Below are 27,977 nucleotides of genomic sequence, written 5' to 3' on the forward strand. Positions count from 1 at the left end.
CTCAGCCTGTGAAAGAAATTCAAAATGCCTTTGGTTGCACTGGATAAGCTTTTTTTTTACATCGGAAACCAGAGAAAATAACTCTAGATTTTGTCAGTTTTGTTTTTTATTTGTTTTTGTTTTAAACCCCCATCATCAGCACCAGATCGTGGTGAAACGTTGCCAAAACATTTGTGCTGACGTTTCTTTTACTGAGGTTTAGAGGAATTTATTCATGCTGACTCTCCAGTGTTTTGAATTTGGGCTGTGGTGCACATTTTTAACCACTGGATATTAGTATTGTGCACAATCTTACATATTGCACCTTCAAGTTGAATTGGATACCAAAGGAGGCAACATGATGTAGATATTTTACCCCACCACAAGAAAATAATACTTACACAGTTTTAAAATGTCCACACATTTATCCGATGGAAACCAGGAGGCCAATAAAAAAAAAAAACAATGTGTTTCCTTGCTTGCACAGAAACCCCGCTAACAACTTGACAACTGATTGTTTGTTTGAGGGGCTTTAACAATCTTGCAGATGACACACCAATAGCTATTTCTTATCATCAACTTTTAATGAAGCAGAACGGTTACTCAAGCTGCGTGCCTTTCCCCACTGCTGAACTGACATTGTTTTGACAGTGAAAAATGCTAACTTCAAGAGATAGTATTGCCGGATGAATGTCGGCCTATTGTGCTTAATGTCTACAGCATTTTAGGATGCACAAATTACAGGATGGGGGGATGGAGTGATGTAGAGAGGAAGGGAGGGGGCAGAGCGAGCGTGAACAGGGAGACGGAGATTGAAAGAGATAGAAGGAGACAGGAGATTAACAAAAAGATGGTGAGCGACAGAGGCTGCCTTTCTGTATTTCCTATAGGAGCGACATGAGATATAATTTCCCAGCCCTTCCCTCTGAAACACTAAGTGGTCTATAAAGCAGTGTAATGCCAAGGAGAGGATCACCCTCCATTCCTCTGTTAATCTCAAGCCCATCTGAAAATAATGAAGACCAGCATCAGCAGTTTGCGTCCGAGATGTTTATCATATATGGTGCACACACACACACACACACATCGCCACACACAACGCAACTGGTAGACAGTGCATTTGTAGACTGGCGGAGCCATAGTTCTTGGTGATGGATGAGGTGATAGCTGCCACCGCCTGAGCCTTGGCATCATGTGAATAATTAAAGCCTGCCACCGGTGGAACAATTATACGCAGCCTATGAAGGATGAGGTAAGGGACGAGGCGTGACACGCGGTGAATAGCGGAAAGCGGGGGAGGGCGCGTGGTCCTGCCGCAAATTGATTCGGGGATCACAGCAACGCTATCACGGGTGGTCTCACTTTGAGCAGAAATATCCAACAAGTCGAAAGTGACCCCGGTTTAGTAGCTGGCTGAAGCGAAGTCCCGGTGCCTCATTACAACTGTGTACACTAAATTTTCAATTACTCTCAGTGATTACTCTAATTCAACCCTTGAGCAAGGCACTTTGCTCTTCTCAGGTCCAGTGAAGGTGCTCTGTGGTCAGCAAACCAGCCATGTGATCCTGTTTAATTTCTCCGCTTTAATGAAAGCAATACATCAAACCACCTGTAAACTCCAGACAGAATTACCTTTTAATCTAGTTGCTGTTGCACTCGTGCAGTTTGTTCCTGAGCATGCACAGTAACGGCAGGTATTGTCTAAGGCCCCCTGTGGTGTTTTCTTGTAAATGAATGCAGTTATGTTTACATTTAGTGTCCCTCGTCAGTATCATTGTGTCCTGGAGGCCTAACGAACACGTTTAATGCATTTTCTTTATTATTAAACATGCATTATGCTATGATTCCACTATTTGTGGGTTCGCCTGTGCAGTTTTTATTTTATTTTAAATAAAAGTGTGTCAGCTGGCATTGATTATTAAGAATAGCATTTTATCTGATCTCCAGTCAGATGTTCTCCACAGAGTAGGTGGAGATGTTTTGCTTGGCAACAGACCCACACAATAAATAATTTCAGAGATCTTGAGGCAACTAATAAAACAGTAATGCAGAAATTGGAAATTAACTTATATTGAAGGGAGCCTTACATACTACAGGTGTTACTTTGAAAGAAGGTTAGCATGCGACAAGTCATTATTTTTGCATTGATTACTTACAAAACATGACAGGCTGTAGCATCCATTGGTCTTTCCTGTGCAACTGTGTTATGAACTTCTTCACTTATTAGTTTCTTACCGTGCACAAGTTAGCAAGGCCCTTTCTACCATGTCACCTTTGCCTTGCATATCAGAGCTGTCTCCTGAGAGTACCACACTAGCCGTGTCTTGTTTTCTTTCCTACCTTTGGCTACATTTATTTTTAGTGCATTAGCTTTAACCCATCCACAAGAATTTGTATCACTACAGGAATAGAAGATCCAAACAAAACAAGGAGTTGCCCATCATGATATGGCACCACTAGTGGTCAAAAACTTCACAGGGTACCTTGAAGGTCATACTTTCACATAAAGTGTGCTTCATACTAAATTAAAAAGTCCTTGGCCCAGATATTTCACATTGCTTCACTCGCTCACTTGGTCATCAGCTCACTGAAATGACTATCTCTGTTGCAAAGACGTCTTTGAGAGATTAAGGCGCCTTGGCTCAAAGGACAGCCTGTGTCAGATCACTGCAGATTGGCGCCACGGATGCCAGAATACTCAGCACAAGCTGTTGGCACGAGCATGCCTTGTGTTTTGACTGGCACACGTTTGTGGTTTTCATTGCTTAAGTTACTAAAGGAATACTGCACAAAGTAGCATACCGGGAGGGGAGGATAAAACTAGATGCGCTCCCAAATCCAAACACAACCATGGCGAAGAGAAAGTAGAGGAGGCAGAAAAAAACTGAAAGCCTGCAGCTTCCACCGCCCACCACGTCTTTAAATCTTTCTATGATCTGAAGGAGAAGAAGGCAAAAAACAAACAATAGAACCTTCAGCATAATTTATAACAGCGATGTTCGGAGCGCGTGCTTTGATGAGCTGCCAGAGTTCTGTGCATGTTGTGCATCTTTTGTTTGCGCTTGTTCACTTCTTTATGCACCCATATGTGTTTTTTCTGTGTTGCCTCCTCTCATCCAGTGATATCAGTGAGGGAGAGACATATCAAGTCCCAGGAACAAAAAGGGAACAGTCAATTTTTATCCTGTCATGTCTTTGTATAGCATTACTTCTTGTGTGTCAGTGAGGTTTTTTTGGTACCAAAAAGTGAAACATGAACAAACTTGTCCACCGCACTTCAGGTTTTTAGTCTGAATTTTCCATTTGTAGGTGAAGTTGCTCTAAATTCTGTTTCATTTCTGGGACCAAAATACTTCATTATATCGTGAATTATTGGATTTTGCTTTCTTTTGCGAAAACATTGTGTTTGTGTGCTATCAGAATAGGTTATTTGGAAAAAAAAGGGACTTTCATTTGAATCAGAAATCACATTTTTAACTTTTTTTTTTTTTTTACCAAAGTCCAGTGTGTATCTCTGAAGTTGACCCACACACTTCAATTAGCCTTGAAATGCTCCTAAGTTACAACTAATTCTCTGCCACTTCTACTTCCCCTCTCTGTCAGCCTGAATGACAACACGGCTGTATGAACTGTAATTTTCCAGTGGCCAAAAATGGAGGCGTATATCTGCTGCAGCAGCGGAGATTAAAAGATTAATAATTCAACCACAGGTCATGAATCAAGTTTCTTTTTTTTTTTTGCCCATTTCAAAGGAGCACTGTCACCTTCCTCCGGCCCCATTACTTCACGTCTGTGTTTAGTTTTACTCAGCGGAGAAGAACTGACTGTAATGTTTTGATATGAAGTGCGAGGTCGGAAGTTCGTCTTATTTAATTATTGACATAATTGTAGCAGTCCTGCAGTGTCATCACGGCTAACATGGACATGTAAGAGACTTTGTTGAGTGCTTAAGGACTGTGTGTAGTCATGTCTGTCAGGGTCAAGGTCAGTCCAATTCCTTTGGAGTGATACAGTGAGGATTCAATCGAGAACAAATTGAATCATCCATAAATTATCATCTCTAATGGCAATCTGCTACCTTAACCCTACAAATTGAAATAGAATTGAACCAAAGACTGGTCACTCTCTGCCTTTAGGGCACGTCCTTTACAGTTTTAGCTCCATCCCATCTCATTTTTCTTCACCTTTGATGGTACACCTGTTTTGGTTATGAAAGCCCATCATTATTGCTGTCATTGACACTAAAAGGCCCCTTTCCTCCAACTTCTTCCTGGTGGTCATAATTCTTCGAGCCCCTTGTGGCCATCTATGTTTTGAAGTGCCTATTCCTCCGTGTCACTCCAGCCTCCAACTTGATGTATATCCTCTGAGCAAGAGTATAAAGCTATAACCTCAAATCTTTCTCCCCTACCCGCCCCCTCATATCCACCATCCTTTCTCTTACTTCCTCTCCCCCTTTCATCTGTCTCTCTTTCATTGCAGTTGCTGGCTTCGCCTGGACACCTACTTCATTTGGAGTTTCATAGGACCAGCAACCTTGATAATTATGGTAAGCGTGACACCCCCTACACCCACCAACCCTCAACCCCCTTTGCTCATTAACCCTACTTAGCCTGCGGGTCGTCGCTTAAATGGTCCACCGAGATCTCTTTTTCCAGCTCCCATCCTCCCTCTTTTCTCTGCCCTGTTGAGCATACATGCCACCGCCGGGCACAGAGCCGTCCAGAAAAACGAATGAGGGGTGTAGAGAATATATTGCAGTTTGTCACCCTGCCGCAGTCACCGGCTGAGACAATTTTGGGCGATGAAGGAGGGAGGGGGGAGAAACAGAGAGTGAACTCTGCTCAGTATGCAGTGTTGGAGTAATCCACACTGCGATTATGATTGATTTTGTTCAGGTTCCAACTTGTACTCTGCTACCTTTTTCTGTCTCCTCCTCGCAGGCACACAGACAGCTCTGGGTGCAGATACACAAGCATTATGCAAGGAGGACACACACACTTTCTGTGTCACACTAGGACAGCTCTAATTTTCTTTAAAAAGAAAAGAAAAAACATAACAGCTCATTTATTGATCCAGCTGATTTAAATCTGGTGTCAGGCTGCCGGTTAATCTGATGCCAAGCTGTAAATTTGCTCTGGCACAAAAGATGTGCCCCTGATTTTCCAGAGCACCAATCAGCCATCATAATAAATATCATACCATCATTAAATCAGCTTTTGCTGTTTAGTTGTTAAATATCATTGACAACTTAAGAAAAAGTATAAATATTGTTGTCCCACAGGACCCAAAATGTGTAATTCCCTCAAATCTTAACACAACTCTTACTGCCCGGCTGGATGCTCAATCCAAACAGGCGTAATGCACTTTCACGCTCCAGTTTGGTGTAATCATTCACAATGCATCTCTGTGGGTCTCATGACTCACTGGCTTCTTTCTTAGATTTACCAACAAGAATATCTATGTTGGAAAGAAGACTAGAGCTCAGAGCCAGCTCTGCTTCTTTGGTGAGGGTTTTGGGCAAATGTGCATTTTAAGCAGTTTAAAAATGGGCTAAAGCTTTTTATACCTCGCGAGCTGAATGTTACCTGTAAACAGACAGCAGTAAAGTGAGTGCAAGCTTGATAACTGCTGTAAAGATACACCAGAGAGGATCCTTTTTAAAAAAATATATAATTACAATGTTTGGCCAACACAAGTGCTAAAGTTCAACTCATTGGTGTGTGTTTTAAACATCTGTGTTTGTTTTTAAGTTTTAGTCTTTGACAGTATATAATTGGTTTTATCACTGTCTACTTTTAAAGAAAACTAAAAAACAAGTAAAAAAGTTTTATCCTATTGATTTATGAAAAATAAGACGCATCAAAAATAAAATGATATCTCACCAAATAAAGGCTGTCATTGCCTGCGCTATAGCAAGTAGCATGATGTTATGTTCTCCAAGAATTTGAATAAAATTTCACCCAATGCCAAATGTTTTTTCTTCTACATGTAGAAACTGTAAAAGGAAACGGATGCAGCAGTGGTGGCAGTTATTCCCTGCGGTTGCCTCTTAAGTGTGAATATGATGAGACAAGTGTGAATAAGTCAGATGGAAAGGCTCCCTCGTACAAATATGTGCCTGTCTTCTCTCGCTGTTCTTTGTTTAATCTGTCGCACCACCATAATAGTTTCATAGGATTTGTGCCCTGTTTGGCAAAGTGGGAAACCAAGTCTGCGTTCCAACTGCTCTGATTCAAAATTAGTGGAACTAAAACAAGACACACAAGCTCTCATCCCACTCCCTCTCTCTCTCTCTCTCTCTTTGTACCTCTGTGAATCTCTGTCTGTCTTCCAGCTCAACGTGATCTTCCTGGGCATCGCACTCTACAAGATGTTCCATCACACGGCCATCTTGAAACCAGACTCTGGTTGCCTGGACAACATCAAGTAAGAGCATTAACATTACCCAGAGATCTATTAAAGTCGTCCAGAAATAGCAGTCCTTGTGACGTTTTGTTACAGATGGAAAGAATGTTTTAACATGAGTGTGATGGGCTCGCTTCCACCAAACGCAGCTGAATCGTATCTAGTAAGACTTAGTTTGACTTCCACCTGTTTCCTTCAGTTTAATGAATGCCTGGTTAAAAGAGCGACATTTTGGATGTTATTCTGTATTCAGAGCCGTGTTCCCAAGCAATTCACTTTATCTTGCCTCCCCCTTTGATATTTTGAAACCTCATTAAAAGCACTTAAGTTTGCGTACACCCAACCCAAGGGTCCGTGAGTCTGAGCCTGTAAGGTAAGCACCTCCCATTACGCTGAAAGGTTGTGTCAGACAGGGTTAAAATCAAACATGCATTTGATTGTGTCTCCATCATTATCAGAAGAACACTGTTGTCTGCTTGGGAAAAGGCCAGGAGACAATCTGACAAACCTAACCTGGTGTAATCTGGGTGTCAACATGCAATAGATGAATATTCATAATGTGTGTGTGTACAGTGTGTGTGTGTGTGTATGTTTTATGTGAGTCTGTTTATCTGCCTATGCCCGGCTGCTTTCAGATAATATGAAAGCTCAAGGGGCAATAATGACTACAAAACTTAGATGCAAAGTTTCTTTGCTGTTTATAGATTTGCCAGTAAAAGTTTAAATACACTGCGACATACATATAGACTTACTGCATCTGTGAAATTAATTTCAGCTTTGCTATAATTGAAGTCAAACTTCAGGCCATAAAATACTTCTGTTAAAGTTACAGATTCAGTAGCTTTACTTCAGGCAAGATATCAGTAAGTGCAACATGTTTGTGTACGTTCAGTGGAAATCCATACCTCTCTGGAATAACAAGAGAGGCTCTTTAAAATTACCTGTACGAGTTGTTTAGTGTGTTTTAGTTCATTTATCATGCGGCTTTTTTTCCAGTTATTTGGATCTGTTTCGTATTCTGTTCAAGGTCTCTGTTCATTTCCATATGGCACCAAAGTCAATTAGCAGACATGTGAAACTTGCTGTCGTTGTGTAATCCATCACAGTTACAAAGTAATATTAGTGCTATGAGGTAATGAGAGCAGTCTGCACTCAGCATTACTATAGGATGGAAATGTAACATTGATAAAAATGACGCCTTGATGTTCACTGTGATGGATTACACAAATCTTTAAATCTTAAACATCAATTGATTATTTCTGGCCATTTGGGGGCAGCTGAACTAGCAGTAAATACAACACTGACATATTATGAACAGATGAAACTGATGAAATGAACTTTTTGGCAACCACAGCCTATTTATTTACTTACCCACCGACCTACAAGTTCCATGAGGGCGGTGAAAGTTAAAGTTGCTCAGCGTGAAACCAAAACAATGAGCTGAAAAACACTAAAATGCTCTGGTTGCTGCAGTCGGTGAATTCTTTGTGGGTTTGCCTTTGAAGCTGTTCTGCGATCCATTGTTATAAAAATGGCGATTTGTGCAGTTTTTGTGCTATTTGGTTCAATCACACTTCCAAAAAGTTTCATGCAGCCAGGCTAGAGATGACAAAAGAGTTTTCAAAGTTGATTTAAAGGTCTCTTTACCCTGTGGAATGACACAGCATTTTCGGTCATTGTCTTTGACATCAGCTCGGCGACCTGGTGTCAGGGCAGACTCATTCCACAGATGGTGTAAAGTTGTTTTGCTGCCTGTTTGCTATGATGGATAAGGTTCTCTGCTCTGTTTTTGCTGTCTGCCTCATTTTTTTAAGCCACTCTGGACACATTAGTCTGCTTTATGGTCGACGTTCTCGCTGGGTTTTTTTTTTGGTGGCATCACATCACTGGTTGTGTCTCAGCACAGTGGCCCTGTCTGCCCCACTCCTCTCAGCACAGTGATACACACATAAAAAAACAATCTTTTTTTTGCGAGACATAGCCTGCTTTAGCTGCGCCATCGTAGACTGTACTGTGTTTTTCCATCACAAAATCACTGCAGGATATTCCTGAGCGAGGCCATGGTTTTTAAGTGCTTCTGTTGAGCAGGGCCAAATTGTGACCTGTACTGACAGTTACCTCAAGGTGACAGGTGGTAGGAGGGCAACAAAGATGCTTAGCTGCCACTAGATTTGTCACTTCTGAGAAACGCACAAGTTGTTATATTTTGCGGATTTGTTATGCTCCTGTTAACTGAGGAAAACAGAATGCATCAACTTTGTGTTGTGTACCTAGTTATAAGGTAAGATTTTAGTAAAGTTAGAGATTTATGTATGACTAAATTAAAATGTTTGCGCTGCACAAACAATTTTTCATTAAAGTTTTTATTAAAGATTTACAGTACAGCTAGCAACTATAGGTTTGCAACCCAATCCTAGTTAACCTGATAGAAACCATGCAAATTTCCATAACCTGTTCCTTTTGTCAAAGCTATAATGGCGTCCTACACTTTCCTGCAATGTTAATAATAATATGGTAATCCAAACTTCACACATCCCACAGTGGCTACAGGGCGACAGCCGTTCAGTGTCACCTCTTTCCTCCACGTTTTTTCATCATATTCAGTGAAATAACAGGCTGCGTGCTTTGGTCTTATTTTATTCTGCCGTGTAACAAAGGAAATGTGAATCAGTAGTATGCACTTTGCAGCGATGAAAGAACTGAAATTGGGTTATGGCTCGAGAATTGTGTAGCAGCTGCATGAAGTGTTGACACAGACATCGAGGTTAGCCGGAGAGGCTTGACTTGAAAATGATCTCAAAATAAGTTTAAACATTGTAACATGTGGCCTTTTCCCCATGGCATACCTGTCCTAAGGAAACAAGTTATGACAGTTTAGTCTCATAATACATGTCTATGTATTTACTCCTACATTATGCACAAGTTAATGTCTGGCAGGTATATGCAAATGCAAACAGACCACCTGCAGCCATTTGATTAGCTGTCTACACTATATACTAAGTCTGGAAATAGGTTTCTTAGCAGAGGACTTTGTTACAACTACCAACTGGTCCAGAACAGCAAGTACATTGAGCCAAATACTGCAAATAGTACCCATTAAAAATTCAGTTCTAACAGTAGTAGTAGTAGTAGTAGTAGTAGTACAGTAGTATAGTTTGCTTTGGCAGACTGCTATATATTTGCTCACCATTTTCCAAGTCCATTTTTATATTGTATGTTACCCATCTTTGGTACCGCAAGATACATTGCGTGGTTTGTTCTGCAGCAAAATATCGACTGCTAGAGTTCTCAGTGTCATATGATTTATTACACTAGCCTCCCTTAAGTGTAACAAACAACTGACCGCCTGACCCCAGGTCTTACTGACTTCGAAACAGTCTGCAGTGTTTCAGATGACCATTGGAAAAATAGTACGAAGCTGCGCTGCTTTTGTCAGCCCTCATTCATCTGACACTATTTTGAAGTCGAGACCCATTACTCAACACACGTCTGCACAAACACGTTCAAAAAGACTGGCTTCAGTGTTGACGGCAGCTTAACCGAACACATCCTGCCACAGTCATTAACTAGTGCTTCCATTTCATCATAAACCAGTGGTTTCTGACATGGATTGAAATCCAGTTCATTTGATCCTTGTGTTTTTCTCTGCAGAATATCAAAGCCAGATATGTGTTTGTGCAATTTGGTTTGGCAGTCAGTGGAGTGATAACCAGATGGGCTTTAAACATCAAAGTTGATGCCTTCAGATCCATTATTACTGGACTTTTTTTTTTCCAAGTTATCAAGGTGAACTGGCTTGATGACGAGGAAATTTCAGATTGATTAAGTCAATTTAGCTTAGTTTAATTAGCTATGCCTTCTTTTCTTATCTTTCTTCCATTTGTTTCCTCTTTATGGTTTGATGTCATGTTTTCTGTTCAGATTTCATCATGCTGCCTTGTTTTAAAAATGAATGTTTCATCTCTCTTTCACTGCGTTTCTCTCCCTCCCTGCTTTTCTTCTTTTGATTAGCACTCGCATCCTGCCTTCTTATCTTATGCCGTGTTTATCTTTCTGTTTTTCATCTTCCATTGCTTTTTTTCGCCCTCTTCATTTTTAGCTACCGTTATTATGATGGATGTGTTGTTGTAGAATGGCACTGGTAAGATACAACATTTCTCAGTAGAGGGTGTAGAATAAAATTGATATTGTGTTTGACGTGTTTTTTCCCTCCTCACCTCATAACCCAGACAGCGGCTGCCACTGCCCCATGATTCATGGATTAACATGATTTTTGCCCCATTGTGACTTGAAATACCAAACATTCTCCTGAATGCAGCATATTTACACCATAATGGACTGAACATTTTTTTCGAGAAAGGTCTGAAATGTGACTTGCACAGCCTTCTCCCCGCGCAGATAAGAAACTTCAAATAAAATATGTTAACGGAGATGATGTCAAGGATAAAAGTGTCTCTGCCAACATCAAAAACTTTGAGCTATTGATGTCTTAAACACTCTGAGGTGATTAGCATTTTAAGCACACCTTTGGTTAAATAATTAACACCCTGTTGGGTTGATCACAGCACTTCCTCTTTTACTTACAGCGTATAAAATGACTTCATGCAGGTTTAAAACAGGTTGAATTGACCAATTGCAATCTCATGCATCAATGAACTTTGCAATGAATGGCACCTCTGCAAATTAAGTCATTTCGAAGGAAACTGGCAGTAATTTGATGCCACAGTCTGAAGTAGCTCGTTCTGCCGTGCTCATTTTTGGCGTTTCTTCTTGACGATTAGCACAATAAAGCTTCTTCCACCTTTTTTGTGGTTTGAAAGCCTGGAAGTGCTTTGCTGCAACCCTCAGGGATGGATGATATATCTCTATATTGCACAGCCATTCAGATGGATCTATGATTTTATGACAAGCACAGTCGAGCTGAAGTACCTATATTGCTTTAGATGCTATATACAACATTCTAAAATTAGATTAAACACATTTCATTTCGAATTATTCCTAAATAACTTGATTTGCTTTGCCAAGGACTACACTTTGCATAAGTAGTTGTGAACTTAATGATGCCAGAAATATGAAATGAGAGCTTCTGTAATTGTTATTGTATTGCTAATATTAGCTTCTAGGCATGCAACAGTTCTGACAGGATAAAGCTCCCTCTTCACTTGTAAGTGAGCCACTATGCTTTTCAGTGGCTGCTCGGAAGTTTTTGCCCTCAAGGCTCGTTCCATGCAGCCCTCAAATATATTATCTTATAACTCCAGAAGAAGATAAGCCATGTGCGATATGAGTCGTAGCTTCTTCATATCCTGTCCTATTGGACACATTTCTCATGACCTCTTGTGTCTCTATCATCCACCATTCTTTAAAGAAAACTGCCACTAGTTAGAGGACAATATTTAGTTCTCTTTGTGCCCACTGCTTGTGTTTCTGTGTCCATTCCGGGGGCAATCGCCTTGATGAAGTACCTCTCCCACCAGGTCATTAAGACAGCCCTGGGAAAATTATGTTTAATGGTTGCCCTGGTGAATTCATAAATCATTTATTTTGCCGCACACCTGGCCCATTTATAACAGCTTAAATGCGAAGGTCTGCCAGCAATTATGAGGGGAGCTAGATACTTCTTAGAAGAGAGATAATTATGGTTATCACCTGTAAATCACTAACAAATCCCCTCCCAAAATGTATGAGTGTCTGGCCCTAATGTTTGGATGTGGATGTTGTGAATGTAGCTTTAATCTCCACTGGCAAAATAAGCCATCTTCATTTTTGATGCATTATATGTTTCCCTCTTGATGTCTAAATTTGTACATTGTATTCATGGCCACACATTTTGGATTACACCTCTCCATCTCTATGCTTTGTGATTTATTTCTGCCTGTTTTCTTTTTTGTTATTTTTGTTCTCGCGGTGTCGCTCAGCTATCAGGATTATGAACCTGAGATCAAGTAAGACAAAATTGGAAGGGCCCCTTTTTTCCCATAATGCCATCTTTCATTTACTCCTCCATATGAACAAATCCAGAACCCAAATCCATCTCTCTCAAATGGCTCTCTGAATCATTAACGTGATTTATTGTGGAGTACTCAGTCATGTTGAAGGCCGCATTAGTGTGCACACAGCACTCCTGTCTTAGATATACATAGCCTAAGATGTGACAAGCAAGATTAGTTTTAAATGGCACCTGTATCTTCACCCTGAACTCTAGATATATTTGTACTGTACTATAGATACAGCATTTATCATTTGCTCATCTTTTTTTTTTGTTTTATCTGCATAAAATCTGTGAAATAACCAATTCCATGAATCAAAATCCACGATCACGATGAAAAGACAAAGAGAAATGGAAACCATTAGTTACCACTGATAGATAAATGTTTGGAATTGTTAAAAATTTGTAAATAAACAGTTAAAAACATCATAAAAATATCCACTTTTATATAATTAATAGCATGAAATGTTATCCTGCTTCACACTAATTAAAATGAGCACCTCTAGAACATCGGGTGGTGTGAATAAATGTGCGTATAATGTACTTGAGCTCAGCTGAGAGGGTTGTGGTGGTGAGGCTGACAAAAAAAGTTGAGGTTGCAGGTGCAGCTCAAATATGCCACCACGAGCAGAATAAGTTTATTTTCTCAATAAATCCATATTTTTAGGCATATCCAATGTCTGACAGTCATAATTGAATGATGCACAATTTCTAGGGATTGCAATAAATTAGAGAAAGATCAAATTTGCAGTTCTAAGTAACACTGTCGTCCACAAAGAACAAATAAGGTACACACTAATTGAGATATCATAAAGCCGGAAACTAGAATACTACAAGCTAGAGAAGTTTGCTGTTTGCCAGGTATCGTTTGTGCAATGCTTAATCAAGGGTACCTTGCTTATTCTGGTGTGTTCTTTGACGAAGCATGCCTTTCAAATTAGAGGCTGCAGAAGGAAAACTTAACTGCCTCCTTCAGATGGCCATAAAAGTATTTAATCAACTCAAAGGGAAGATTTTCATACATGCAGGCTGTTGTGGATGACAGACGCTGGCAAGAATGAGATATTAATCTTAACTCCGCCTCGCCTACTGCGGCACACGGGGAGTCGCCAAAATGGCAAAAGGGTGCAGGTGAAGAAAAGATGCCACTTCTCTGTGCAGCATGCCCACATGAAGATAGAGCCCTTCGTTCTTAATAGACTGTGCATTCTCAAGGGCATTAATCTCAGTTCAACCTTTCAGCTTGAGTAAGAATTTACTAGACACTTATCCCAACCCTCAGGCAATAGAATCCAACATGTAATGTACTCATGTAAATAGTCTTCTAATGAAAATGCCATATTTGTTACCCTCCCATTTATACAGACCTCCATTATCGTATATTTGAATCTGCAGTTTTATGATCATCTATGGCTTTTCAAACCATCTAAGGCAATGCTTGAATGAGTGCAAATAGGGAAAGGTAAAAGGTAGACGAGGACAGAATCTGAAAAAACGAAGAATAAATCCGTCATCATTTCTCATCCATTTCTTTTCCCTCCTCATTTGTTTTGTGCCTTCCCTCCCTCTCACAGGGACACCTTGATTTCTTTTATTAACCCTGAATTAACTGACCTTGAACTGATTTTCTTTTCTGGATATTTTTTTTCATTCAGCTGCAGCGCACACTGCAGTTAAAGCAGTGGCTTTTAAATCAGCCATTCCTCCATTTAATCTCACAAATTATTATATCTGAATAATATACACCGCTTCTCATAAGTTCAAAGCCAGTTATAAAACACCGTGCGCATAATAACTTTGTCAAAAGGTTTGTAAAGATGGCTCTTTGTGTATATTTCAGATCATGGGTGATTGGGGCCATTGCCTTGCTATGTCTGCTGGGCCTGACCTGGGCCTTTGGCCTGATGTATGTCAACGAAAGCACGGTGGTCATGGCCTATCTGTTCACCATCTTCAACTCCCTGCAGGGAATGTTCATCTTCATCTTCCACTGTGTGCTGCAGAAGAAGGTATGGATTCATGCCGAAGATGTGCAGTGCGAGTTTACTGCATATATCATTACATTTATTTCATGATCTCCAAAAGAATGAAATGTCCCGAGATTGGTACCGTTGGATTTAGCCTCATTGTTTGCTTGTGCATGCTTGTCCTTGTGCTCTTATTTGATACAGGTGCGTAAGGAGTACGGGAAATGCCTGCGCACTCACTGCTGCAGTGGAAAAAGTGTGGACAGCTCCATTGGTTCTGGAAAAGGCACAGCCTCTCGTGCTCCAGGACGTTACTCCACAGGGTCGCAGGTGGCACGACACTTTTCATGCTCCCCTTTCTTTCCTTTACATTTACATCCTTACCACATTTGACAGTGTCTTCTTTAGCCAACCAGAACGAATTCGCACTCATTTGTTTTAAGATAACAACCAAATTTTATCTTCGAGAAGTCAGTCTGCATAGCTCGAAGCGACGACGACTTCCTCGATAATAATCTGCGACATAGCACGGATGTGCGCCTCCCTCCAGAACAAACAAGGAAATATTTTAAAGGCGACTGTTTTGGTGTGTGCGTGATAGATTTCAAGGAAGTACACTATATGTTTGGAAGTGATAGCAGGGAAATGTAGTGCTTGTTGAGCTGAACATTTTCTAAGTACATAAAGTCAGTCTGCAATTCATTTTCACTGGAGTACGCTTCACACTGGTGCAGCGGCGCTGACTAAAGCATTGGCTTGAGCTTTGTGAAGAATTGCTCACGGATGCAGATTTGACTGCCAAAATATGTGAATCCTGTGTGTGAGCGGTGAGCCTCCCTGTAAAGTAAATTGTTAATGGATTCCTCCCACGTTGACAAGAAGCATAGGATGTATTGCCTTGATACACTGTAATTGAACATCTATATTCTAAAGAGTGTGATTTCTTAAATAGTCCTTGGAGTCAAGCATGCACCAGCAACCCACAGTACAAGCCGGATTCTGCCTACAGATTAAAGTGTTTAATTACACACACCGCTTTGACAAGATGGCTCTAACCTCATGCTAAGTGCATCTATAAGACAGGAAAGGAAACACTCAGAAAAGATGTGGTTGCTTATTGCTAACTCTCAGGCTTCTAAATGAATGCATAATCAGAAAAGTACATTTGAACCTGCTGGCTATAAATGTGTTTTATCTGTGAGAGGGAAGGAAAAAAAACAGCAGTGTCATTTCCAACCCATCTGTGCCTCCAGTGCTGGGGACAACATGACATACTGTATGCTAATGAGATCCACTGCGTCAATATATGTTGCTGTGTATGAGCGGTGCGTCATCAGCTGTTGAAACACGGGTGCCTAAAATGACATGAGTGCAATTCATCTCTGATGCCACGTTGAAGCTTTTGGTGAAAAAATATGTTCACAGTCTGAATGTCACCCTTTAATGGAGGACTTCAGGAAAAGATTAGGTGAGGTGCTGTGGCAGTTGCTCCAAATTTAGCTAATGGTGATGGCAATGGCATAATTAAGCTGAAACCTGTCTGAGGTGTTGAAGGCAATCACGGAGAGCATTGCTTCATTGCATTTACTTTAATCTTAAGGCTGTCCTTTTTCATTTTAACCCTTCAAATTTTGGGAATAGTAAGATGATACTTTAATGTAATATTATTAAAGACAGAGATAAGATGGGGCGGTCGGTAGCGTAGTGGGTTAAGCGGCCGCCCCGTGTGTGGAGGCTATAGTCCTCACTGCAGCTGGCCCCGGTTCGAATCCCACATCGGACGGCCATTTACTGCGTGTCACTCCCCCTCTCTCTGCCCCCTGCTTCCTGTCTGTCTTCAGCTGTACTATCATTAAAGGCATAAAAAGCCAAAAAAAATCATCTTTAAAAAAAAAAAAAAAGATAGAGATAAGATAAGACATTGGTTGCAATAAACTGCAATTATAGTATTTCACCATGTAGGATTCTGCACATTATTGTCTTTTTGCTTTCACCAAACCATATTTATATACATATATATATATTAATGAAAATGAATCTGAAGTCTGCCAAGCCCCTCTGGCACAGCATACAAAGTATCAGCTCTGTGGTTAGATTACACAACCTTAGCTTGTGCAACAGCCCATGGGACTCTGTCATAATTAACCAGCATGAACCCTCTCGGATTGAGCCTTTGCAACCTGAGACACTGATTCGGGAGCTTGACTGATGACTTTATTATTGACTTTACCTATCCCAGTATTAACACTCATCTTTAATTGGAGGTTACTTATCCCCACAGTCGACTTGTTTAATGGTTTAAATACTAAATTACAAAGGTGACAGTCTATATTTTTAGTTTCATATCTCATGCTTGAGGAAGAAATGCTTTTTAGCTGTATCACTGAGAGTTTTTACAGCGAATATTCTGACGTGTTTTGACATTGTTGTTTGTCTCCGCAGAGCCGCATCCGCCGAATGTGGAATGACACAGTCAGAAAACAGTCAGAGTCCTCTTTTATGACCGGCGACATCAACAGCTCTGCATCACTCAACAGAGGTACTTTGTCCCACAGCAAATATTTACTTGAACTCTCCAATAGACTGGCCTTCACCTTAAAATTCATGACTAATTTCACAAAATCTTCACTATTTTCTTTAATTGTGGTTATAGGCGCTTTTCACTTTCCAGTATAAAAACCATTTTATCAAAGCTTTCAACCACAAAGGTAGGAGTCAGCATATCAAGTCAAAAATTTGCCTCAGATAAAATTCCAAGGAAAACTTTCAATTGTCACAAAATACTGGAGCAAGTTCTTTAATATGAGAAATGAGATGTGTCAGAACTGCTGTCAATAGCAATGTAACGCTCAAATAGCTGGGCTGTTTGTCAACATTCTTTCCTCGATGAAAAAGAACGTGCCTGTGAATACAAGGCATTGATTGAAAGGATAAAATCCTCCTTTGCTGTCATGCTGTTGCAGAAAATTGTTTATTACGTCTGTTATTCTGAAACATCAAGAAATCATTTCTACCGTCTTGTAATTAGTATCCAGAAAGGATTTCATTGAATCTAAACAATAAAAAAACACAGTTGAGTAAATGTAATTTTGATACATAATGCATTTGATCAAATAGTGTATGAAAATTCTTGTTTGGTAAGGCAAATAAAATTACCTCTATCTTTTTTTTCCCCTCCTCTGTCAAACAATGAAACATCATGCCATGTGACTGAAAAACCTTGAAACTAGAAGTGGCCATACTATCAGGAAAAGTGCTGAATACCACCAGAGAAAATCAATTCAGTGGAAATCCCTCTCAGAAACACGTTAATAAAAAGTATTTTACCATAATGCATTTGACAGTGGCGCAGTGAATAGAGTTAACTTCAGAGTCTCTCAGTTTATAGAGAAAATAGATAGCAGGCTGCATCCGACATCAAGTAGCGAAAACCATCCTGGCTGGCATCCCTCCCTAACACTCTCTCCGCTCATCGCATCTCTTGATGGAGGGCTCGAGTTCCACACTGCTTACTCTCTAAATTTGCTCTGGGCGCCTGCTCGCATAGACACTAATGCATAGTTACAATGATGGATTAATGCTCAACACAGGGAGGAAGTGTCAGGATCTCAATAATTAGGCACTCAGTGTAGCACCATCAACAGACACAGGCATTGTGGAGAGGCCGGATTGGGGCAGTAGGTTGGGTGTTGAAGAAAAGCCTGCATGGTAAAGCAAAAGGAGAAGATAGAATATTTTAATGCAATTTTACACCCCTGGCTTCTTACCAGGCTGAGAAAACACTCCCAAGAGCACAAGAGTGTGCCGGCAAGTGTATTGCCCTATCACAAGTATCATAAGGAACAGATGTAAATAGAATTGCACTTATCCATGGCTTCTCCCGTGTTGTTATGAAGGAATTATGTGTTGAGGAGCAAATATTTCTTGCTGATTTGTCCTCCCCACTCCTTCGGCTTCTTCCCTCCCTTTCGCACCTGAGAGCGAGCTTGCAGCTGACACTCTTGCTGTGCTTTCCTCGAGAGCGGAGTCATGCAATCATCTTGATAGCATTGCATGTTCAATTTATCCCAGCATTCAGTTTTATTGCACCACACAATCAGTGCGGTTTTGGGAAATTGTCCAATTTATCAAACACAGACACAATAAGTGGGGGTATCTGTCATTGGGAGAATTCAAAAGGGCCTGCTGTTTGTGGAATACACTGTAATTAGGGCATGCAGCAACAGCAACAACAAACTGCTTTTTTTTTTCCTTTTTTTTTAAAATCAAAACAACATTCTGATTTCCATGCAAAAGTATGATATGCCTAATTAATATTATATTCAGACACAAAAATGTGTGCCGCAGGATTAGCCTAAATCAGCTTCTTTTAAAATTTCATTAAGGAGAGAAAATACTTCACTGCAATTAGAATGCCGTCAAAAAGTATAAGACCAACTTTTAAAAAGATGTGGAGGTCACAAGATAATATAAGAATATTCCTCCATTGGGCTGACAGATTCAGAGCATTAGAAAAGAACAGTACACTCTGCCAGAGGATGTAATAGCTGTGTACTTGTACCTCAGATAAAAGATGTTTACTCGCTCTGGCAAAGCGCATTTGGTGGAAGCACATGCATGTATCGCCCTCATAAATCTTGAATTTGGCTGCTTTAAAAATAATAGCATCATATCATGTTGACAGGGTGGGGGGGGGTCTTGTAAACAGGAAATGAATGTGAGTCACAAATATTTTCAGCATACTTGATATTCCGCATAATATTTTCAAACACTTGGAAATAAATAATTTTTTATCAACGGCAAAGAAAAACAAACATCAGGGAATCTGCAGCATTCATGTTTAAGATTGCATCCCTTCAAATCTGCAGCTAATCACAGGGCTCAGACTGTGAAGGTTGCTTTGGTGTGGTAGTATGAGGTTGGAAAAAGTGATGAGTCATTCAGGCAAGATCCTGACAGCAAGTATCTGAGGACAAGCATCACATAAATAGAAAATGAGCCTCTGTTTGTGTGAAGGAGGCGAGACGCGAGCAAAGTAATGACCAGCTTGACTAAAGAGAGGACGTGTCACTTCATTCAGGGGTTATTTCAACATTGGCGCATAAGAGAATCAGACAAAATGTGAACTCTGCTCCGTAGAGAAAAGGAAATATTATACCGCTTGAGCCTCCAAGATTGGCAATGCCACAGGCAATAATAATAGTGCAATATGTGACCATTCACTAGGCCGTTACTACGTCTGTCAAGCTTTCCATTTGCACAGTGCACATATGCAGTTTACAATGATAAAGGTGGCAGGCAGATTTACCACTCAGAATTCTTAGTTACGTTTGAAACAATGGGGCCTTGACTTTAGAAGGAGGTAGATAAAGCTAATGTTTGGGTCATGAGTTGAAAATTAGGCAAAGAGTAACTTCCAACTGTTATTTTTCTTGTGATATAAACCTGTTTAAATGCTCAGCTTATATACTTTTTATATTTCAATCAATATGTTTGAGCTGAACTCTAATATCAGCATGCTTCCCCATAGCAGGGAATTTTAACATAGTCAATCTTCTATCAATAACTGAGCTTTTTTTCTTATTTAACAACTAATAACTAAGTCAGTAAAGTTCTCCTTGGCCTTGTAAATAACTACTATTAATACTAATAATTACTACTGAAGCTAGTAAGCTCTTAGCCAGACTACATCTGGACAGGCCAACACAATTGAATCCTTTCTTTAGAAAGGTTTTTCCCACTTGTGTTCTTGGTCATTGAAAGGTAAAAAAAGACACCACCCTACAAATGCTTTGAATAGTGTCACTGTTACTACAGCCCCCATGCACACCGCTTCATCAAAGCTTGACAGTCCTGCCGTTACCATGGCTACTCTTTGCAATCTTCAGGAAAGGTGTGTCATGAACAGTTATTTCCAAGAGATTGGAGAACTTTCGATGAATCAGTTGTTTGATTACATTATGCTGTCCTGTTTGAGTCTATAAATATGACATAATATGTGTTGTGCTGGCCATGTTGGTGTCTCTTTGTAATTTATGTGTGTTGACACGAGTGTGCTGCCTGTACGCGAAGCACAAAAACAGGCTTTACACTAATGGCCGACATTAACAATACAATTAACACACTTTCCATCGGTCCCATTAGCCATGTCAGTTCAGCTCTGCCACTTTTCATGTAGCAAAACCCCTCACATTAATGATCATGTGATCATTTGGATGTTAATGGCTGTCATTGCTCAGCTGCATCTGCCCAACTGATATGTATGTTCTCTCTCTTTCTCTCTGTCTATATCTCAATTTATCTACCCACCTATCTTTTTTTTTTCTCTGTCTCACTCTGTCTCTTTCTGGCTGCTCCAGGGGCTATGGCTAACCATCTTATACCTAATGCACTCCTACGTCCTCATGGCACTAACAATCCCTATAATACATTGCTTGGGGAATCGGCAGTCTATAACAACCCTCTGGGCATGTACAACACACAAGGTGTGCTAGCTTCTTTTCATTTTTAACATTGTGGCTAGGGCAGTGTTTTTTTTTTTTCTTTTCATGTCCAGTCCTGGAGAAACTGTGAAGTTGCACATCTTTGTTCTTGCCCGGGAACAGAAAGCAACTTCATGATTGGAGTTCAAAGTAATGGACTTGCACTAAGCTAAAATGCCAGTTTTCCCCCTTGAGGGGTTTTAAGTGGGCTTTGATTAAAAAAAAAACACTGCTCTAGATGTTGTGTGTTAGCATTGAACAAACTCTAGCTTTGTCACAAAAACCCTTTTGCTGTGGGGTTTTTCATTGGAGGTGTATCTTGGCTTCTGGTCAGGGCATGCAATTCGGTCACATAAGTCACACCCAAACATGGCTGTTTGGCCGACATAGAGGTTGTGAAACTAATCAAGAATAGGTGCCCTCGGTGAGCCAGATACATCCCCAGTCATTTATTTTAAATGTGCTCTAATGTTGTCAGTGAAGCTTGTGTGCCCTGTCTTCTGTGTCTCTGTTTTTAGTTTTAGCATTTTCTTACTTTTTTATGCTGCTGTTGGATTGTCAAACACTGCTGTGTGTGATAAATGTCATTGAATGTGATATTAAAATTTCAAATCTGTTGCATAGAACAGAATAGTCTGAACAGCAAATATTGGGAGGATGTTCAATATATTGGTTTTTAGAAGCGTTAGAAACCATTTCTATCAGCCAACAAGAAATCCTCTTTACTCTGGGATCAGTCTGACTATTGGAATAATATTTCTCTACGTGCAGATCTGTTATTATTTTATCCCAACTCTCAGCAGTCAATATGAGCTTGCTGTAACTTTGCGAGTCTGTAAAACGCAGAAACTCGTGTGAAACTAAACTTTGATCGGTTGTTCATTTATGCACGCGCTACAAGTACTGCATAGGCGCACATGACAGAGAGCTATAATTCACCTCCGCTTCCGGATAAGAGTTGCATCCCAGAAACATTTTCTTGATGCGTCATCAGCATACTGTATGTGCACATTTCTCTTCTACCTGTCACTGTTATGCTTATTGTGTTTTCTTTTCTTCTTTCCTTTCCCTCATGCTGTCCCTAAAAGAGCCCTACAGAGAGACAAGTATGGGAGTCAAACTAAACATTGCTTATCAAATGTAATTGACTTTGGCTTTACTTTCTTTTCACTCAATGCTGACGAAGGTTTAATGAAAAAGAAAAAAATAAGTAATAGTATTCTTTCATCACAGAGGCATTAAAATCAGTTTAAACCATCCTGAATTCTACTGACTGCTGTAGTTTGCACTAGTTGATGTGCTATCACACTCTGAATAAGATAATCCAATTGCAGTCAACATTCAGACTCCCCTTGACATTTCATAAGGCACATCAGTATAAATTGATCTGTATTCTTTTTTTAGTGAATACTGAACATCCGTGCCTTTGTACATGCACTTATTTTTTTTTTTACACTTTGATCAAGCTAATACACTTCTTGAAGGTCTCAGAAATGCGTCTTGTCAAATTTTCAAGATGTCAGACTGTTTGGATGGCCTTGTCTGGGGTAGTTTGAATTATCATCAAACATATGCTTTGATGTCGATAGCATGGACTCAGTCGTACTGATAAAATATGAGATCTACATGTTCATGCAACGGAGAGAACAGAAAGTCTACTTCCTTCCGCTGACGGTTGATTCATGTTCAGAGAGATGTCTAGTTATGTTCAAACTGACAAAGGGGACATCAATAAATATATTTTTTTTAAGGCTACATCACAATGCTCATATGGGACAATATGGCTTGGGCGCAAATTTACAGTTGGAGCTCTGGTTTGTGTTTAAGTGTGAAATGCATGGCTATGTTTTTGTCTTTGCTTGAATTCAGTGTGTGACCTTTGTGTTTTTGTGCTGTGCCTGAGCTTTGTGTTGTTGTTTGTGTATATATATAAATATATATACATATACATATATCAGTGTTCTCATCACAGCCATAGAATAATCTATAAAACATAACGAAAGTTCAATTGGTTCTTAGAAAGTGTTCTTTTGTCTCAAGGTAAGTGTTATTGTGATTGATGTGAATATTGTGCTTTATGTTTTACCAAATACAAATACTGTAGGGTCTTCATTTCCACAAAGTGCACTTTATAGAATTGTGGGTGATATTACATGCTAAGAGAAGTTGAGGGTCAGGATGTATTTCAGAATAAAAGGGCTGTAGTGTTGTATTAATTTGTGTTTTTTTTTTAAAAAGGCTGACATTTAGCTGTGGCAATTACATCCCATCAGACTTCACCCTACTCATTCGCCCACTCTACCCCCCAACCCAACCCATGTCTGTCATTCCAGAGGGAATCCTGAACAATGCCCGGGATACAAGTGTCATGGATACTCTACCACTGAATGGTAACCATGGCAACAGCTACAGCATCGCCAGTGCTGAGTACATGAGTGACTGCGTCCAGATCATTGACCGGGGCTACAACCACAAGGAGACCACCCTGGAAAAGAAGATCCTGAAAGAGCTCACCTCCAATTATATCCCCTCCTACCTCAACAACTCCCATGAGCGTTCAACTGAGCAGAACCGGAACCTAATGAATAAGCTTGTCAATAATGTTAGCAATGGTGGCAAGGACAGTGGCTACGGGATGGGATTGGGGGTGGGGATGGGCATGAATGTCGCTCTGAGCCTGGATGACCATTCCACCTTTGGTCCACACCACGACGAAGGCCTGGGCCTGGAGTTAATCCGTGAGGAGTCCAATGCCCCTCTGTTGCCTCAAAGACCGCCACCATCACTGCAGGCGGTGGACAACCTTCACAATCACCTCCACCAGCCAGTGCCACCACCCCTCCCACTGCCCAACCATCCTTTCACGCCGGCCACCACATCCTCATCGTCTCGAAGGAGGATCCCCCAGGAGAACAGCGAAAGTTTCTTTCCATTACTTACTAACGAGCACACCGAGGACGAGGGCTCGTCACCCAGCCACAACCACCAGAGAGACTCCCTTTATACCAGCATGCCCATGCTGTCCGGCCTGCCTGATGTGTCTGCAGAATCTGCTGACGGCTCCAAGGACGGCAGGGACACCAAGAGCCCAGAGGCCAGCTCGGATGACGTTTACTACAAGAGCATGCCCAACTTAGGCTCACGTAACCACCTCCATCAGCTGCACTCCTACTACCAGCTAGGGCGGGGCAGCAGCGATGGCTTCATCGTGCCCCCAAATAAAGAGGATCTAACTCCAGAAGAGGCCCCCCAGGAGCCCTCGCACCTGGTCACCAGCCTATAGGCCCAACAATTTCCCACTCCTCCAGTGTCCCACCTATTACCGTAGTCCTCCTCTCTTCCCCATGTTCCCTTGTTCCATCAGTCGTTGGCAGTGGTAGCCTTTCTTTTTATTCTGTGTCCCAAACACTGAGGCGGAGCAAATAACTGTACTCTTGCTGTTGCTGACCACAAACAGGATAATAATTGCTATGTATGGGGCCTAATATGTGACTGTATTTGGTTAGACATTGCGGGAATCTGTTGATGTTGTGTTTCCCCCCCTCAAACCCTGTGTGGTTTGGCGTGTTTTGTCTCAGTGTGAAAAGAGACAATTACCCACACAGGATTTTTAGGTCGCAGAGATATAGTCTGACAGTCAAAAGGAACTGCATAGCCCCAAACTACACAAGTCTCAACTATAGACTTCACCAGAATAAATGGGAAATTTAAAAAAAAGGACTATTTTATTATACTTCTGTATCTATATTGACTTTTTGAAAGATTTTCTTCCTCTTTGGTGAGTTGCAGCACATTTTGTTTGCTGAAGTGTCCCTTCAATGAAAAAAAAGACAAAAAAAACAAAAACAAAACAACAACAAAAAAAAAACACATTTTGAACAATTACCATGAAGGAATTATTGATCGTATGCTTTCAAGCATAGCTGTTCTTTTTTTCTTTCATTTTACTGTAATAACAGTTGTTAAAAGAGGGAGAAAAAAACTAATAAGAGAATTATGAGATATTTCTATGTAATTGTACAGATAACTAGCATTGCACATACTAGTATGCTTTTTTGTTCCGAGCAAACCCTTTGTCTCTGTAAATGTAGTGGCTAGGAGCAATTTTGTTCTGTTGTGCTGGCCTTTCTGGGTTTCTGGTACCAGTATGTTTTTTTGTTTGTTTGTTTTCCTCTTTTATCACTTTTCCGAGAAATGACCATCTAAATAGAAACAAAATAACACAAAAAATATCACAGCAAAACACTTATCGTGCAGGCATTTTTGTGCAACATATTCACCTTTTTGTTTCCAGGTCTATTTTCTAGTTTGTTTGATTTTTTTTTTTGGTTCCCTTTATTCTTTTTACTGTGTAGATGGCAGAGCTCTGATTCACAAATCGTCGAGGAGACCGAGTAAGTGCAAGTTAATCAGGAGGTGTCCCTCAGAAAAGTTTATGGGTGCATTCTGCATTTCTATTGGCATTCAGAAAACGCTTGTGCTTCTCAGAAAGAGAACAAATTGAACATTTATGAGCACTAGGCGCTTGTATGAAAAGGAAATATGGTTGTTTTACTTATTAAAGAAAGAGCTTTTGGAGTGAGAAAAACTGGAAGTGTTTTCCTTTTCTTCCTCAAGGAGAAAATATATTTATTTATTTGTTTAAATACACAGTAATAAACAGGAGGTGTAGTGGCACAGAAAAGGTTTTATTATTGGCTATGATTATGGCTTCTTATTTATTCCTTTTTGTAATGGTTTTCAAGTTGAATGACCTCATAACTAATATTTGTTGTAACAGTGAAACTTGTTTGCCAACAAATAAATTACTGATTAAGATTTATCACTTAGCTATGGCAAAAGTTCTGGTGTTTTGTCTGGGTCATGGAACACTTTTATATGGATAACAGCAAAGGACCTCCAAATGATGGAACGATCAATTTTTTTTTTCTTTTTCAAATTATCAGTTAATATCCCTCATTAGCCTTCTGTCCATTTTAGTGCCAAATAAATTTTGGCCCAGCAGCAGTGGATGTGCTCTGTATGCTCTGGTCTGCTTTACAATAGAAGCAGTGATTTCATAAGCTGTAATAAATATTTCAATATCATTGCTCGTGTAACCAATGAATTCTTTACAGATACTATGTTTAACATGGGTTTGATAAGCTAAGAAGGAGACATGAATGTCATCTGGACCATTCATCCTGGCAGAGGACATAAAATAAAATAAAAAGGTAAGTAAGCCCTGTCCTACAAAGTAACTTCTTTTATAGTGTTTTATTGTTTCATGCTGTGCTGCACCAACAGAAACACAAAGTGCTGATGGTCATGATGAAATTAGCACATTTTCTTAAATTATTATTCTTGAAACAAATTAAATTACATTAACTGTTTGACCTTAAAGGTACACTAATCCCTTTCACATTAATAATGGATTAGGTTACATGAAATGGTGTGCAGTGTGCTAAGTAGCACTTGTATTTATTTATCACCTTACTTAGCAGTTCACCTCAGCTTTACGGTGCATTTTAGCGTCTTTTAGCTCATTGTTTTGATTTTTTGTTTTGTTTAGTCCCAGCACTCTGATTTGAATCATTCCCAGCCGTGGTGTGCAGCTGTTCAAAAGTTAAAATGATAAACTGTTTGCAACCTGATCAGCACCAAAGGACACACAAAGTTATTAAACTCCATAGAGCTTTTAGCAGCTAAAGAGCCACATATTTTCCTCAGGAGTATGTGGAGACCATAAACAGAGCTACAAGGAAAGTAAATACTGGACCAGAAACGTGAATCCAAGCGAACGCTGATGTTGCCAAGGGTCTGGCGGATGTGCAAATGGGCTAACCATTTGCTAGTGTGTTCGCCACAAGTTTCAAAGCTTCAGCTGCTGCCACCAAGTGGCCAAAAAATCAATGAATTTGAATGTGATATAAATATGATTTAAATATGAAAAAAATGTGTAAGAAAACGAAAATAAATCTTAATGATATTTGTATATAGTCAATTTATATCTCTTTTTAATTATCTTAGCAACACTCTGCACACTTATAATTCAGTTTATTTATATACCACCAAATGATAACATAAGTTATTTCAGGATCTCATGTAGAGGAGGTCTAGATTGTACTCTTAATAATATTATACAGAGACTCAATAGTTCTGACCATGAGCAAGCACTTGGAGACAGTGGCAAGGAAAAACTTCCTTTTGAGAGGCAGAAACCTCGAATTTATTGACCAAATACTGTGGCCACTTGGGACAGAAAAAAAAAATCACCTTATCAATGTTTTATAGCTAGCAAACCTTCAGACTTAAACTTCCAACTGACACGGAGCATGAGCATCCCACTAGAGTTGTTCCTACCCACCGGATGAATTTTACTTTGGTAATCAAGCAGCTGCTGAGGAAAAGTGTCAGGCTCTTTAACCTTCTACATATTCAACGTTCATTTACTATTGTGCTCGGTCCGTGTATGTTTTGGTCATTGGATTTTCCATTCAGAAAAGGATATTAAAAACAAAACAAAAAATGAGTAGTTATTTGATTTTCATTTTTAAATTCAAAAAATTTAATTTAAAATGAAATTCAAGATATTTTTCTATATCAGGGTCAAGAAGGAATAAACAAAACTTTAAAAAACGGTTGATTTTCATTTCCTGCTACTAAAAACAAAAGAGAAAATCTTGATTTTCATTTCCTGCTACTAAAAACAAAAGAGAAAATCGTCCGAAGACAAAAAAAAGCACCCGTTTTTTCATATAAAAAATCCAATGACCAAAACATACACGGACCGTGCTTGCACTGAATTTCTATAAACTTGTGGGCAGGTTAATGCAGATTTAAATCGTTTATGTGTGTGTGTGTGTGTGTGTGTGTGGTATTTGACCTTGCATTATGAAAAAGAAATAAATAAATGAAAATAAATGATTGCCATTTAACTTTAAAATCATTCAATCATACACTGATATCCTGTGTAGCAGGAAGAAAGACAGAATTCAGCCCATTTTCATAAAACTGCTACAGTGATTGATGGCTGAGTCATTGTGGAACAATTGCCAGAGATGTTTGGCTTCTCTTATTACAGTCTGGATCTTGCCTCAAAAGATAAAGTAAGGGGGGGGGATCTAAGCTGTGGGGGCTTTCTATGGCTCATATGCTTAAGCATTGATCCTT

General features: G+C 39.9%; 1 protein-coding gene across 1 annotated transcript in view; it reads left to right on the top strand.

Moving 5' to 3' along the window:
- The window catches only part of LOC104933960 (adhesion G protein-coupled receptor L3-like), a 136,224-nt gene extending 110,811 nt beyond the window's left edge, over positions 1–25,413 (top strand). Inside the window, 8 exon segments of the mRNA XM_027278472.1 lie at positions 4,462–4,528; positions 6,317–6,408; positions 14,217–14,385; positions 14,548–14,673; positions 16,786–16,882; positions 20,703–20,828; positions 21,914–21,931; positions 23,159–25,413. Coding sequence (XP_027134273.1) covers positions 4,462–4,528; positions 6,317–6,408; positions 14,217–14,385; positions 14,548–14,673; positions 16,786–16,882; positions 20,703–20,828; positions 21,914–21,931; positions 23,159–24,108 — 1,645 coding nt within the window. The 3' untranslated portion in view covers positions 24,109–25,413.
- Positions 25,414–27,977: the final 2,564 nt, after the last annotated feature.

This window comes from Larimichthys crocea, chromosome III (assembly GCF_000972845.2).
Source record: "Larimichthys crocea isolate SSNF chromosome III, L_crocea_2.0, whole genome shotgun sequence".
NCBI lineage: Eukaryota > Metazoa > Chordata > Actinopteri > Sciaenidae > Larimichthys > Larimichthys crocea.